The 15,755-nt window shown below is 31.0% G+C and overlaps 2 protein-coding genes across 2 annotated transcripts; one reads left to right on the forward strand and one right to left on the reverse strand.

Annotated features, from left to right (window-relative positions):
* Positions 1–7,404: 7,404 nt before the first annotated feature.
* On the reverse strand, positions 7,405–7,791 carry LOC126897891 (uncharacterized). Its single transcript, XM_050671834.1, has 2 exons — positions 7,569–7,791; positions 7,405–7,493 (listed from the first exon to the last, which is right to left on the reverse strand). Exons 1-2 carry the CDS (start codon positions 7,783–7,785, stop codon positions 7,405–7,407), a joined length of 306 nt encoding a protein of 101 aa, XP_050527791.1. The 5' UTR covers positions 7,786–7,791.
* Positions 7,792–11,625: 3,834 nt separating this feature from the next.
* On the forward strand, positions 11,626–15,027 carry LOC126897892 (piggyBac transposable element-derived protein 3-like). Its single transcript, XM_050671835.1, has 4 exons — positions 11,626–11,775; positions 12,854–13,084; positions 13,265–14,576; positions 14,975–15,027. The coding sequence occupies exons 1-4, from the start codon at positions 11,626–11,628 to the stop codon at positions 15,025–15,027; spliced, it is 1,746 nt and encodes a 581-aa protein (XP_050527792.1).
* The last annotated feature ends 728 nt before the right edge of the window (positions 15,028–15,755 follow it).

Raw genomic sequence — 15,755 nt, forward strand, 5'->3', positions numbered from 1 at the left:
TGAGATCAGTATACACAGTGTCTACGCGGCCTCCAGAGCTTATATCGGATATTAAAGTAGTGTAAAAAATAAGAAGATTTGTTATAGTTGATTTTGATGAACGGAATCCATGTTGATTATTAACTAAAATAGGTTGAAATGTATATGCAAGCTTAGGTAGTAATAATTTTTCAAATAACTTTGGTAAGACATTAAGCTTAGATATGGGGCGATAATTAGTTACCTCACTTCTATCACCAGATTTAAAAATAGGATATATAAAGCTAAATTTCCAAAGATCTGGAAAACAATCAGATGATAAAGAAAGGGAATAAAGGAAGTGAATCGGCCGGGCAAGAGCACAACGACAATTATTAAGAAATATTTCAGAAATTAAATCAGGTCCAGTTGAAGTGCTATTTTTAAGATGAGAAAGACCTTCATAAATATCTGATAAAGATAAATCACACTTGGAAAAATCAATTTTATCACCTTCGTAATTATCCAAAGACAACGGATCAGTATTATGTGCTGAGAATACTGAACCAAAATATTCACCAAAAATATTAGCAATGTCTCTCATATTATCAAAGCGCGAATTCTCGTACTTCATTACATTAGGTAGTCGGTTTACATTTTTACAATTCTTTATATATTTCCAAAAGTATTTAGGATTATTTATTAAACTGTTTTGAACTTTATTTAAATAATCAGAATAGCATTGCTTAGATAAAAATTTACAAGTTGCACGGGTAGATGAAAATTCATTATAGATTGACTGTAATCCATATTTTTTAAATTTTTTATGCAAATATTTTTTTTTGTGTATAAGGGACTTTAATTCTTTTGAAAACCATAGTGGAAAAGAAGATTTATAAGAGTAGATTTTAGGCACATTAGCATCTAACACTCTAGAGATTATTTCATAAAACTTACTTAATGCTGAGTTAATTTCATTTAAATTATAAAGACAAGACCAATCTACATCATTTAATAAATTAACTAATAAAGGAAAATTAGCATGGTTAAAGTCATAATACCATGTATTATTCTTATATCTTGAATTATAACTATCATAATTGTATAAATTACTAATTAATAATGATGGATGATACCTATCGGGAGAAACTAAATTATCATTAGACCGAGATACCAGAGTTGAATTATTATTAACAAAAACTAAATCTAAAGAATTATTAAAGTCGTTTAACACAGTATTATTTTGATATAAATTTAAAAACGAAAATTTGTTAAAGATTATATTAGCACCTGGTAGATTATGACCAGAATATATAAGACCAGTTTTAAATGAAGTAAATCTTTATGCTTCGCATTTTTTATGACAAGTTTCCCCTAATATATTGGTTTCAAGGCAAAGGTTTCTGTTGGATACACATCGGTCGAATATGCTGTCAAGAAATTGTTTTGTGATTATTCATGTTATCGTTGTGTTACATCGAGTTATTGTCGATTTTCTCTCTGTGTCACTACTGTCACCGCCATCTTAACGCTTTTTCTGCTATAAGCTCTATGGCGTTTTGCGAGCCAGTAGTTTTGTATTCGTTTTGTTGTAAAAGAAAATATCACCTTTGCGATTGTCCTACTCTGTGCGCTCAGTTTATCGCCATTGAGTCTATATATTTTCTGAGATACATCACAATACTGTTGACAGCATATTGTACACATTGGTCAGCTACTTGCATTCGACTTCAATTGATCCTTTCAATATTCAACATTATCATCAGCCGTTTCATTTAGCAGATAAGTATAATGCTTGTTCATTTATCTTTCTAACACTGACTTGTATAATTTATTATTTACTTAAATGATCGCCTTAGTGGCATTAGTATTAAGTGCCCCCTTCCCCCATCCACATTGGTGTATATAACATTTTATATTTCTTGTATAATACATTTAATTGTTATAATTATATTTTGTAAAATTCATTCTATATTCAAACATACAGTCCACTCACCTTATTACTTTTCCTCTACATAGCTAAAAACTTAAGAAAAAACAAAACCACGAACGTTAACGAACCCGCGTGAATACCACCGGGCGCTGCATTCAAACAGTTTCAACGATTTTGACGTGTCTTTTTTCCTCGTATGTTCGCTTTTGGGATTATCATAGTGCTAGCACACATTCCACTGTAATTATCTTTGTAGAATATAAGTGTACGGGACTCTATGAAATTCAATCACTCCGATAGGTCTTGTTTTGAGGTTACTTTTTTTGGAATAGCGTGATTGCAAGTGCTCCGTCCAGTTTTGGAATATTATATCTTTTTCACAATCAATTACAGTGAAGAGTGAAGGTTCCATTCGACTGGATAACAAAACCTCTCGCCAGTCATCTGGTGATTCGGTGTAGGAGTTACAATTTAACAAGATTGGCCTCGTATCGGTAAAACTGTTTTCACGAGATCAAAACGATCATTTTGAGTAACAAGATAATGGAAAAATCTGAAAATTGTAATGTTTTTATTTTGTCCTACGCAAGAATCGCAGAATTATCTGACGAACTTGTTCCTAAAAAAAATTTCGTATATAAAATTATGGAGCAAACGTCATCTGCCTCTGTCTTCGCGACAGATTCATCGTACGTGTAAAATATTGACTGTCCGCTCGAAAGAATATGAACATTAAATGTAATAAAGTTTAATTACCGTCTATAGTACACATCGTTGGTAGTTATATTAGGAGTGGGTAAGTTTTTTTGATAATCAATACTAATAGCTTCAAGTGTATCAGTTCGCATTATTTTTTCCTATAACTTCTTTTTAATTTGTAAAATTATTCAGCTTTTTCTAAATGTAAATTTTTTTCCAAAATTTTTTCATTCAACTCTTTTTTGATTTCAGTATGCACAAGTGGTGCTGACGAAGGGGTTACATTTTTAAGGTTTTCCGTAAGAGTGGCAATTTCAGCCTTTTGAGAATCCCATACACTGCATGTATCTTTACGAGGATAGCCGAAACTAATATTAAATTTTGTTTCAAAAATGTTATGAAATGATTCATATAAAATTTTATACTCAGATTTTTTGTTTACAAACATCGAGTGCAATAATTTTTATGTTTAGAGTTTCAGATAAATATATTTTTTTTTAATCTTTTAAAGAATAGTGAGACTTGTGACCTTTCAATGATTTTAGAAAATCATCTACTTTGTTAAGAATTTCATCTGAAAGTTTTCTGGGACGATTTTTATGTTTTCTCCTTTTTTCTATAGGTATGTTTCTCGTAATTGATAACGATTCCCTAAGAGTTAGTACGCGTTTCGCAGTAATACCATACAAAGTCATAAATGCTTTTATGCAGACTGGAGTGTCTTTGAACTTGTCATCGCAAAAAGCACGCACGCGGTAGGTATAACTAGCCGAATTGCACTGAGCATTATCGTCACTTAGTCGCGTCTCCTGCGCCTCTTCATAACAGGTAATACTGAAATAAGTCCGCAAAGGTATTTACTCTGGTTATTTTAGTTCTCTAGACTATTAAACTCTCTAATGATACGACACATTTCTTCATCAGAAATATTTTCGAAACAACGATAACGTTTACACTTACAGTCGGGTCCTAACTCATGTGTTGTAGCACGCAATTTTTTCAAAACATCCCGTTCTTCGCCCATTTTCCGCTCTTTTCTTAGATGGCCATTGCTCAATGTTAATATCATCATGAAAAACTAAATTTACTATCCATTATGAATAATTAAGAAATAAACACAAGAACTAACTGCCGATTATAGCGATAACAGCAAAAATAGTGACAAAAATGTAAAATCTATTATCGTATTTTGTATATTGTACGAAATACGTTACAGGAAAATACATGGTACAATAATTATAAATTACCAAATTATCAAGATAACGTTATAATACCACAGTATTCTGTATTATTATTGTAGTAGATACAACAGAAAGGGAAAAGATAAAATTTATTATTAATATTAAATATATATATTTAATATAAATATTTCGGAGTTGGTCTTCAAACTATTTTCCCCATAATCGCACTGACGACAATCTTTCTTCTCCAGTACATCTAATCTTTTCTATTTTATAACAGCGGACTGAAAGATTTTTTCACTTAATAGAATTCAAAAGTCAACACTACTCCTAATCTGCTATCAAATGATACTATAAATAAAAATTGATAAAATTGGACTACTACCGTTTTTCCTCTGTACTCATCATTTCTGAAATGTTATTTTATAAAACTAAATATATTATGATAAAAAATCATTTTGTATAGTTTTTTGAACCAAATAATTTTTCTCATTATCAACATTTTAAATATTTAATAGTATTTAAGATTCTGGGTGCTTATCAACATTATTTATGCTATATTATTTACCCATTTTTTATTTAAATATAATTATAGAAGTAGAAACGAAATTCGAGTTTGTAACGTCACAAATTCGAAGGTGGACCGTTTATGATTTTTTGTTATGTCTACTTATTTATTTTATCGCGCGAAAGAACCTTTTTCTGACACAGCGGTGTCAACCACTCATTATTTTGCCTCTGACCGCTAGATAAGGCGATAAAAGAGAAATATAATTAAAATCGAATTGTTTATCAGTATTGATCCCTTCCAAAAAGACTGGCCGTTATCGATATGAAATTGCCGTTAGATCGGTGTTGACTCTTCTCTATTCTTTCTTCTGTCATTGACCGTGCTGGGGTGCACACATTTGTTGTTTTATTGATATATTTTTCAATGATGGAGTAGAGCCGCCAACGGCGAACGGCCAGATCTTTTCAGCGAAGCATCCAGACCATCGGATGGGTCTCTTCGGAGACCGGGTATCGTTTTTTTTTTTATATTATATTTATGTAATGAGCTATATTTTATTAATTATTTTATTTCATTTTATTTTATTGTAAATTAACTTAATTTTGTTTATGTGTGGAGAGCACGTGTTTCCCTTTTCTTCTAGCCAACGCTAAGGAGCGAGTGTCCAGACCGCTCCTGGTGTTCTTTATTAAATTCCGGTTAACATTAACGGATGTGTTCCAATACCGTCCGTGATGTTTGTAATATTATTTGTATTGCCTTTATTTGTAGACATGGTTTTTGATGCATTCGCATTTTTGTCCATGTTTAACTTAATTTTCTTTTTTTAACAATTAAATTAAATTTCCTTATTAATTTCAACTGTAATATTTATTTTATTGCGCGAGTAACTTAATTACTCGCGTGTATTTCATTCCTATTCCTTAATCTAAACACGGGCTACGGTATGTTTTACATATCAACCACATACAACTTTGATTGTCATAATTGTGTTCTATAAACCACGAGGCATTATAGNTGTTTCTATAAACCACGAGGCATTATAGTAATTTATATATAAAACGACATATTAACTTAGATTATACTTTTAATTCACTTAAAATTAAATTCCACCTATGGTCCAGTAATCATATCTGATAGGTATGACACCTCGCCTAGGTGGTGGCGACCCTTGCTACTCTAGCTAGTCGTTATGCAAGTGGCAAACCACGTTGTTGTTACAGGCCGAATTACTAATCTAAAAAGCCCGCTTTTTATATCAATATATCAAGTTTAGAAATATAATGGAAAATATGTATTTTACGAATGACCTCCAACTTATTAATAGTGACATAACAAATTTCATTAAACTAAACTAACTAATATCTAGAGTTTATTCTGAAATTAAAGTCTATTCACTTTTCTTAGGAACATTTTTTTGGAGAAATTAGTTATAACATATTTCTAAAGTTATAAATAAATTAGTTTTATAATCGGGTCTCAAGATATTATACAGATCCCATATTATAACATTCCTTTAATTATTATGTTTCATTATAACATTGTATACTAGATATATAAAAAACCAAAATAAACTACCGAAGGAAATTTATAGCATTCTAAAATGTTTAAATGGTAAAAAAATAAATCTTCTGAAGCCTTATTAATATTATAAATTATTAAGCACTTAATTTAAATGCAGGAAATTTTTTATATTTATACATTATATTATATTATATTTTTAATTTTATTGAGAAATAATTATAATCAAGATAATAAATACAACCCTATTAAAAAAAATTAAATTTCTCACTTTTCACAACTTAAAAGTTTTTTGATATCAAAGTTAACGTTTGTTTTATAAATTTCTTGGCAATTGGATGTATCATAATATGTCATTAGCTGTTTAGATTGACAATGTCGTTCCTCAACTGGAAAGTCAAATGAGTTTTCCTTTAAAAATATTGGATTTGGTATATTTTTTTCTAGGTCTGGTAAACATAAATTTTTAATTCGACCTTCTCCTTGTGGTCCATGACATGTGAGTTTTAAATAAATTGCAATTTTTCCGATTAATTTAGTATTATCCATGCTGTTTATATCATATACTCCTCTAGTATGATGTGAATGTTTGGAGAATCCTTTTTCATAAAAATGATGAGCTACTGCGTCAACAAAACTAGAATATTTGTTTAAATATATTTGCCCTTTACCTATTTCTACCCATGTGCTATTATGATTTTCGTGTATTGTAAACTCTAAAGGATTTCTAAAAATTATTTAAAGATTTATAATTTTATTTTTTAACTACACTTCATGTTAAAAATGTAAAAATCAATATTTTAAAAAAATCGCCAGATTGATGACTTATATGCATTTATTAATTCTATTAAGTTAATCTGAGTGACCATCAGCCAGTTCAAATTTTTAATAATCAACTTGATAACTTATAACTGGAGGTCACAGTGATGGAATTACCGTTTTTCAAACAGTTATATAGATCTGATCTATTATGAATTTATAGTTTTATTCATTTTAAATTTTTTATCAATGTCCTCGTGCTAAAACGACTTGAAAATTTGAACTAGATTATTTATGTCCTGGCTAAAGCAGCAATCTATTGTTTATTTGGTAAAGCATCTACCTCGGTACGAGGTTCGAACCGCATGTGGCTAGTTGACTGTTCTATTTTTTTTATAGTAGTTAAATAATTCTATAATAAATAAATAATATTTTAATTTTAACATGACGTTTAATTATTTTTCCACGTGACCAATAGGTGGCTACGCTAGCCTAAAAATAATAAGGACTAATTAAGTTAGTTCAAATTTTCAATGTCTTTTTTTTTCGGTTTAGGTGGACAATTGTCAAATAATATAATGTAAATGCAACTATAAATTCAATGTAGATTAGATTCATATAACTTTTTGAAAATAAGTGATCCCATTACTGCGACCTCTCCTTTTTAGTAATGTGTTTTTCTATTTTATAGTTTTTAGCCCGTTTAAGAGGGATGGCCCCCTAAAACGATAAATATTTCTGCGTTACTATAAAATCCTACAAATAAGCTGTTTAAACTTTGGGTCCTTCAAAGTGGATCAGATGAAATTTATTAATGCATAGCTCTGATAACCAGTATTAAATTAAATTAATGTAATGATTTTATAGTATACATACATCTGTATAACTTTTATAAAATTTCTTGGTACGCTAGCAAAAACACAACTCATTCCTATTAATTAAATAGTAAATAATTAATAATATATTACATAATTACATATTGTAAAAAAGTATCATTATCATTTACCCCTATTCAGTGCATTTCTTTTTGACATGCCCTGAGAATCTATATGTTTGTCTGTTATACACATATTTGGTACATTACATACAGGCATTTTTTCTACAATGTATTTCTTAGCAAGACGATTAGCAATACTTATCAATGAATCTTTGGGTTTCAACCCGTCGTAGACTGTCAAACAAGATGTCTTTTGATCAGTTTCCTCTTTGTTAGTAATATCCATATCAAGCACATTACCTAGTCTAAATTTGATCAAAACTTTTGGTAATGGTTGAACGAAAAATTCTTCATTCTATAATAACAATGCAATATATATTCATTGGCTCTTAATTGGTGTTCTATTTTTGTAATATCTTATGCGATTTTATAAATATAACAAAGTTATTTTCGTAGTATTTAATCAAAAATAATAATAAAAAAATTATAGAAATATAAAATAAAGAAATAAATTATTAACGTTGATATTCGTTTTCAACATAAAGATTATTTAAAGTTCGAATTTTTTATTTTTCATATAAAAGTACATTACATAAGCTTTAATGTAAGATATATACTGCCGGCTAAAATTATTAGATCACACAATAACTTAAAGATTTTTTTCAAATAAGATTTGATATCTTGTTGGTTTTGAGTAAGGAATATAGAAAAACTCCGATTATCTTATTATACGCAGTGTTGAGAAGGAACTGGTTCCAAAAGGAACGGATTCCTGGAACGAGTTCTTTTTGAAGGAACGATGCTAGGAACTGCTTCCTTTTAAAATAAAGGAACGAGGAAAATGAACAAATTCCATTTTTTAAGGAACGTGAACGGAAATTACAGTTCCTAAAATTTTTTATAAACATGTTTTAGTGTAGTTTTCTTCGTATCTAGACATTAAAATATTAAGGTATTTTTAGTTGACTTTTGACAATGGAAGTCCCCTATATACCCAGCCGAGATCGTAGGCTGTTTAAATGAATCAATTGACTATAAATAGAGTTATTATCACATGTAGGTATACAGTAAATATTTAATATATGTGTACATATATTAAATAATGCACCGAATATTATCGTCGTTTCTTGTTAACTAATTTATGTTAAAGGTTTTGGGTTTTCTGATTTATTATTTCTAACTTATATGTAGACAATAGACATTGGTCGCGTTGACACAAGTCGTTAGCATTTACTACCTGCTTATAAATATAATTTTCGAATACTTTTAGATAAGGAATACTACAAATTTGTTTTGTATTCGACTGCTGATGAAAATCATTGATGACCGTTATCATGATCTCATTACCACAATTTTTTAAATAACTTGGTTACATAAAAGGAACGAAGAGTGGAACGAGTTCTTATTTGGAGGAACTGGATCTGGAACAAGTTCCTTCTTAATATAAAGAACTAGGATCTGGAACGAGTTCATATTTTAGAAAATGAACGGGGAACGGAACGAGTTCCATTTAAAAAGGAACTTTCCCAACACTGATTATACGCCATTATATTGTAAAAAAATAACAAAAATAAACTTTCACTAAAAAAATAACAAAATCCTGAAAAACGAAATTTTAGTTCACCCATGAAAAAAACTCTCAATACCTAGTGTTGCCACCCCTCGCTCGTATGACAGCTTCACACCGTCGCCTCATGCTTAAAATAAGCTCCCTTATGTCCCCTTGATCGATGTTGTTCCAAATCTCTGAAATGGCATTAGTAAGCCCGTCAAGGTCGCTCGGAGGATTTGGGAGCGCTCTAAATCGCCTTCCGATCATGTCCCATACATGTTCAATGGGGTTTAGGTCAGGACTATTAGCTGGCCAATTCATGGTCTCAATATTTTCACGACGAAGAAAATCTTGTGTCACCCGAGCTGTGTGTGGCCGTGCATTATCTTGCATAAAAATGAAGCCAGCACCAAAGTTTTCAGCATATGACACTACATGAGGTTCAAGAATGTCCGACATGTATCGGACAGCATTAATATTACCCCTCCGAAGCGCCACGAGCTCCGTACGTCCTCCCAAAGAGATGCCTCCCCAAAACATAACACTGCCTCCACCATGACGAATGTCTTCAATGAAGTTGCACTGTGCGTACCGTTCTCCAGGTCTCCGATAAACTCGAACGCGTCTATCTGAATGGTACAGGGAAAATCTTGACTCGTCGGTAAACAAAACTCGATTCCAATCGGCCGGCTCCCAATTAACATGCATTCTTGCAAATTGAAGTCTGTTCCTCCGATGCCCTACGGTCAAACGCGGCCCTCTAGCTGGGATCCGTGACGTCAGGTTTCTTTCCCTTAACTGTCTTCTTATCGTTCTTGAGCTGATTTGGATTCCATAAGTCCTTCTAGCCGAATTTTGCACCTCAGGAGCTGTTAATGTCCGGTTTCGAAGAACTTGTTGAACCATGTAGCGATCCTGGGCGGCATTGGTAACGCGTCTACGACCCTGACCTGGTCTTCTGTGATGATTACCATTCTCTCTATGTCTTCTTAGAACATAAGAAATTGCAGATTGGGTCACGCCAAGCCTTTCTGCGATATATCGCTGACTACGACCTTCCTCCATTAATGTTAACGCCCTAACACAATCCTCCAACGATAATGCATGTCTAACTCGACCGTGAACATTCATTTTTAAGTTTTAAAGAAAAATAAGGAAAACAAAATCAGTGTTTAACCGTTTAAGGTAAAATTAAAACTGACCTGAAAATATTCAAACTGATAATTCTTTATTACAGGTAAAGAAACTGCGATAAAAAAAAACTTGAAATGAAGTTTAGTTAACAAACATGATTGCTGTAGATTCAAAGAAAAAATAATTCACCTGCAAAAAATTATCGACAGAAATTTTAATTCGAATTTCTTTGGTGATCTAATAATTTTGGCCGCCATATATAAGAATATAGAAAAAGTGACAGAATTGATATTAGAAGAAAAAGTGCTGAATATAATAAGTGCCTATGTACCACAAGTGGAATGTAATGAAATAAACAAGGAAGTGTTTTGTTAAGAGATTGATGAGGTGATGCAAGGGGTACCTGGCAATGAGGATGTGGTGATAGTTGGAGATATGAATGGAAAGTATGCTTTAAGTAGGAAGAATGAGGCTGGAGATAGAATCATGGATTTCGCAGTATCGTATGATCTTGTTGTGGTTAATACTTATTTTAGAAAGAAGGATGAACATTATATAACTTATATGAGTGAGAGGTGTAATATAGGTCATTATTTTGTAAAACTGAAAACGAAGCATTTTTGTAATGTTTGGTTTAATTATGAATTTCTTGATCTATTATTATAAAATATAATGTAGTCTATTATTTGTCAACCTAGAAGTAGAACACTTTTGTAATATTTAGATTAATTGTAATTCCCGAATTATTGTTACTAGATCAGGAAGTAAATATTTATAAACATTTTTGAAAATGATTACTATATGAATTTTATAAAAAGAAAAACAAAATATTTTAGTATATAAGGCGAAATGGAAAGAATTAAAAAGGAGGAGAGAGAGAAGACCTCGGGAGTACCGAAGGTAATCTCATTCCGCGTGATACGTTTGTGACATTAAGTTTTCATTTTGTGTATTATTTATTTATTGTGTTTTAAGTGTATCATTATTTTATATTTTATTTTGTATGATTATATCTTTATTAATTACATTATTGCGTTATTATTGAACTGTTATAACTATAAGTTAGAGCAAAAAGACTGTTCCATATTTAAATACAACAGAGGAATAGATCACAGATCGATTATTTTATGGGGAAGAGAGAGAGTGTAAAGTGAGTAAAACACTGTAAAGTTATACCAGAGTGTAACTACATAACATAGACTGATGGTAATGGAGTTGTTTTGTACCGTAAAGAGAATATATAAAAATAGAAGAAACACAAGAGAAAAATCGAAGATCCGGTAGTGGAAATTGAAAGGGGAAAATGAAAAAGAGTTTGTTAAGACGGTAAAAGAGATGACGTAGTAGAATGTCGAGGGAGACATAAATGATGTGTTGGATAGATTTGCTAGTTGTGTAAAGAATACTGCAAAGGAGATTGTTGGTGAGAGTAGGAATAGAATGCTAGGAAACAAGGAAACTTGGTGGTGGGATGAGGACGTTCAAAAAATCATAGAAAGTAAAAAAAAGCAATTCAAAGTATGGCAGAAGAGTAAAAGGAGAGAAAACCGAATGGAGTATAAACGCTTGTGCAAAGAAGCCAAGTGTGCAGTAAGTAATGCAAAGTTTAAGAAGTATGATGAGTTGTATGATAGTGTAGGAACAAAGGAAGGCGAGAAAGAAATCTATAGACTTGCAAAGATAAGAGAGAAAAGGTTGTAAGCTAAACTAATAAACATCAGCCTCACTTTACAAGGACCCCAAGAAGGGTCCACCCTGGGCCGAGGCAAAGCCGGAGCACCAGGGATTTTGTACCTTATTCTATGGGGAAAGGTAATGAAGAATAGTAATTCTTTTAGATAACAATGATTAAAATTTATTAATTATTACAAGTTCAATTTTTGTTTATCATAACAACTAAACTTAATAGACAATTAAATTTTAATAATAAACAAAATAGATCTATATATATATATATCCGAATAAACCGAAGTATGTTAAATAAAATACTATGAAAATTAAACAATGGTCAAGGATCAGAAAAAAAATATATGAGTAAAAGGTAAGTAAGGCAATAACAGAAAGAAAAACAGGAACCTTTAGATAAACCCAGTTGATATGATTTTGGCCCAATAAATGATCTTTTAGGTACATGCAACATTTTACACCCATAAAGGTAAAACAGTGAATGGTGATTGATTGCTTATATATAGAGTTAACCCCTTTCTGCATATGGTCCCATTAATGGCACAAATTAGTTTTTCTTATATATCTCGTTCAATATTTGTCCGTTTGCGTTACTGCATGCATGGTTGAATTTGGCACAAAAAACTAAACAAATTTGATATAAGACTTTACTATCTAGTGGTAAATGTCTGTACTATAATAATAAAAATCGAATAAAATATTTGATACGGCATTATCAACTTTTCGCGCGTTTTCAGAGCTTGATAACATGATTTTTGAATCACTGATTATCAAACAAAAAAATACTAGTCAGTTGGATTTTTTCTGCAGATTTCAAAAAATGTAAGTACGTCCTTGTAGCATAAATAGTTTTTAAAATAAATCGAAATTGAACTTAGTGCCATATATGGCACTACGCGTGATAACAGTTCAGACAATTTGTGCCATATTTGGTACAACATGCACAAAAAGTAGTGTTTTAAATTTTTTTTTTTTTTTGCAGAACAAAAACGCTATGTCACGTAGAACAGTTTTACATACAGTACAAATACCTGAAAGAAGTGACTGTAGCTCGGCATCAGATGATGAAGATTTATATCAACCAAAAAATATATTAGTGTATGATTCTGACAGTGAGGTAAGTGAAGTCAATGATGACATACTCGTAATACCCGATTCTGATGAAGAACCTGATGATTATGATGATATTCCACTTGATGTTAGATTGAAAAACGTAAGAAATGAGCCACTTTTGTCTAATAAGCAAGCAAATAAAAAAACTAAACCTATTTGGACCGAAAATCATCTTGAAAGACCTGAAGATCAGATTAAATTTTTAGGAGATATAAATTTACCTACTAACATTAAAAATATGGTATCACCATACGAGTTTTTTACTGAATTATTTCCTAAGTCACTCATTTCATTTATTGTTGAACAATCTAATATATATGCCAGTCAAGTACGTCCAAATAAACCAGCCAATATCAGTATAAAGGAAATGGAACAGTTTATTGGGATATGCCTTAAAATGTCTATTGTACACTTACCCTCTACTAGACATTATTGGGGCGAACTGGGCATTCCATCAATATATAATGTGATGCCTCTCAATAGATTCGAAGAAATAAAGAGATTTCTCCATTTTAATGATAATTTGAATTTGCCAAACAATACTAACAATAATTATGATAAATTGTTTAAAGTCCGTCCCCTTATTGATGCAGTTAGAACTATATGTACCTCTATTCCAAAAGAAGAGTACCTTGCGGTGGACGAGCAAATCATACCCACTAAATCCAGATCATCTCTCAAACAATACAACCCTAAAAAACCCCATAAATGGGGCTATAAAGTATTTGTGTTAAGTGGTTTATCTGGATTTAGCTATGATTTTGAAATTTTTGCTGGTGCTCAAACTAATATTATGCCTGATAACTTGCCTTCATTCTCAGTAAGTAGCAATATGGTTGTAAAAATGGCTGCATCAATACCAAGAAATTGCAATTACAAGATATTTTTTGACAACTGGTTTACAAGTATAGACTTACTAATTTATTTGGAGAAAGAAGGTATTCTTCCCCTAGGAACTGCTAGATTAAATCGCTTAACTGGATTAAATATGCCAAGTGAAAAAGATTTTAAAAAAAAAGGTAGAGGCACTTTCTGTGAGAAACTTACAACAATTAATGATGTAACATTATCAGCAGTTTCGTGGTACGATAACAAATTAGTGAACATGGTGTCCACTTATGTTGGAAGTCAGCCAATTGGGGAAAAAAAAATATTTTTTAGAAGTGAAAAAAAATACAAAATGGTACCGTGCCCCAAGGCAATTGATACATATAACTCTTATATGGGGGGAGTCGATTCAATGCTAGGCTACTACAGAATAAGTATCAAGTCCAAAAAATATTATATCAAAATATTTTTCCATGTTTTGGATTTGTGTGTGGTGAATGCATGGCTGCTATATCGTCGAGTTCATACCGATAACTCTTATTTACCACTAGTAGACTTCAAACTCTTAGTATCGGAAGTTTTATGTGAAAAACAAAAAGTATCACCGAAAAGGAGAGGGAGACCAACTTTAGAAGAAAACACAACTGAGTATATGTATAATGAAAAAAAACGGAGGAGAGGTCCTTGCAAGGAAATTCCTGAACAAGAAGTAAGACTGGATGGGTATGATCATTATCCTATTCATACCAACAATCGTATAAGATGTAAATATCCTGATTGCAATTTTAAGACTATGATAACCTGTCAAAAATGTACAATACCTTTATGTATAAACAAGGAGAGGAACTGTTTCCTTCTTTTCCATACAGTTTAAAATATGCCATATGTATTACAAACATTGTTTAAATTTTTTTGTTACAAGATGTGTGATTGTTATTTTTATATAAAATTTTTTAAATTTTTTTGTTACAAGATATGTGATTGTTATTTTTATATTAAATTTAAAAAAAAAATTTTATTACTAGATATGTGATGGTTATTTTTATATATGTTTTTATATAAAATTGTTTAAATTTTTTTAATTACAAGACAAGTGATTTTTATTTTTATACACAATGTAAAAAATATAGTGTGTTATAGTAATGTAAGTATTATTTCATAGCTGCATATGTCCCATATATGGCACATAATAGTGCTGTATACTCTAACGCATAAGATCCAAATATGGCACATAAATATTTTTGGTGCGCATTGTTCCATTTTTGGCACACATTACTCTTTAGGGTTTTTTAGGATCAAAAATGGTCAAAAAATTTTTTTTTAATTTTTTCATGTCACTATGACCCCAAANTCAAAAATGGTCAAAAAAATTTTTTTAAATTTTTTCATGTCACTATGACCCCAATCTACATAGATATTTTTTTTTGAGAAAAACAATTAATTCATGCAGAAAGGGGTTAACTGTCTACAAATAAACAGGCTTCAGAACGGCCTTTGTATTTTATGAGTTGTATAATTACACATAATCAGTATTTAAGAGTTCATTTCAGAACGACTCGACATATCAAATATTAACTGGATCAAATAATTAATTTAATAATGTACCAACACGAGAAAACACAAAGAAAATAGGGTATTCTCCACATAAGTGTAGAGGAGCCATTGAGATGTTCACCATATCCACTCTGACCACACCCGAGTACCTGTCAACTCACGTAAGGTGAAGAAAGAAAAATTAAAGAAACAGAAAGAATTGACCATATAACATAATCTAAGATCATAGTTACAATCCATATAGTCATTAACTAAAAAATAAGAGCATGACGAAATAGCTCATAACACAATGAAGTAATTTACATATGCAAGACAAAATATAACAAACAAAAAAGGAACAAATATACCATGTTATAATAATTCGTTGTTGAATGCCCAAGAAAATGTAT

The sequence above is a fragment of the Daktulosphaira vitifoliae genome, unplaced genomic scaffold (assembly GCF_025091365.1).
Source record: "Daktulosphaira vitifoliae isolate Bord-2020 unplaced genomic scaffold, ASM2509136v1 Scaffold_2, whole genome shotgun sequence".
Classification (NCBI taxonomy): Eukaryota; Metazoa; Arthropoda; class Insecta; order Hemiptera; family Phylloxeridae; genus Daktulosphaira; species Daktulosphaira vitifoliae.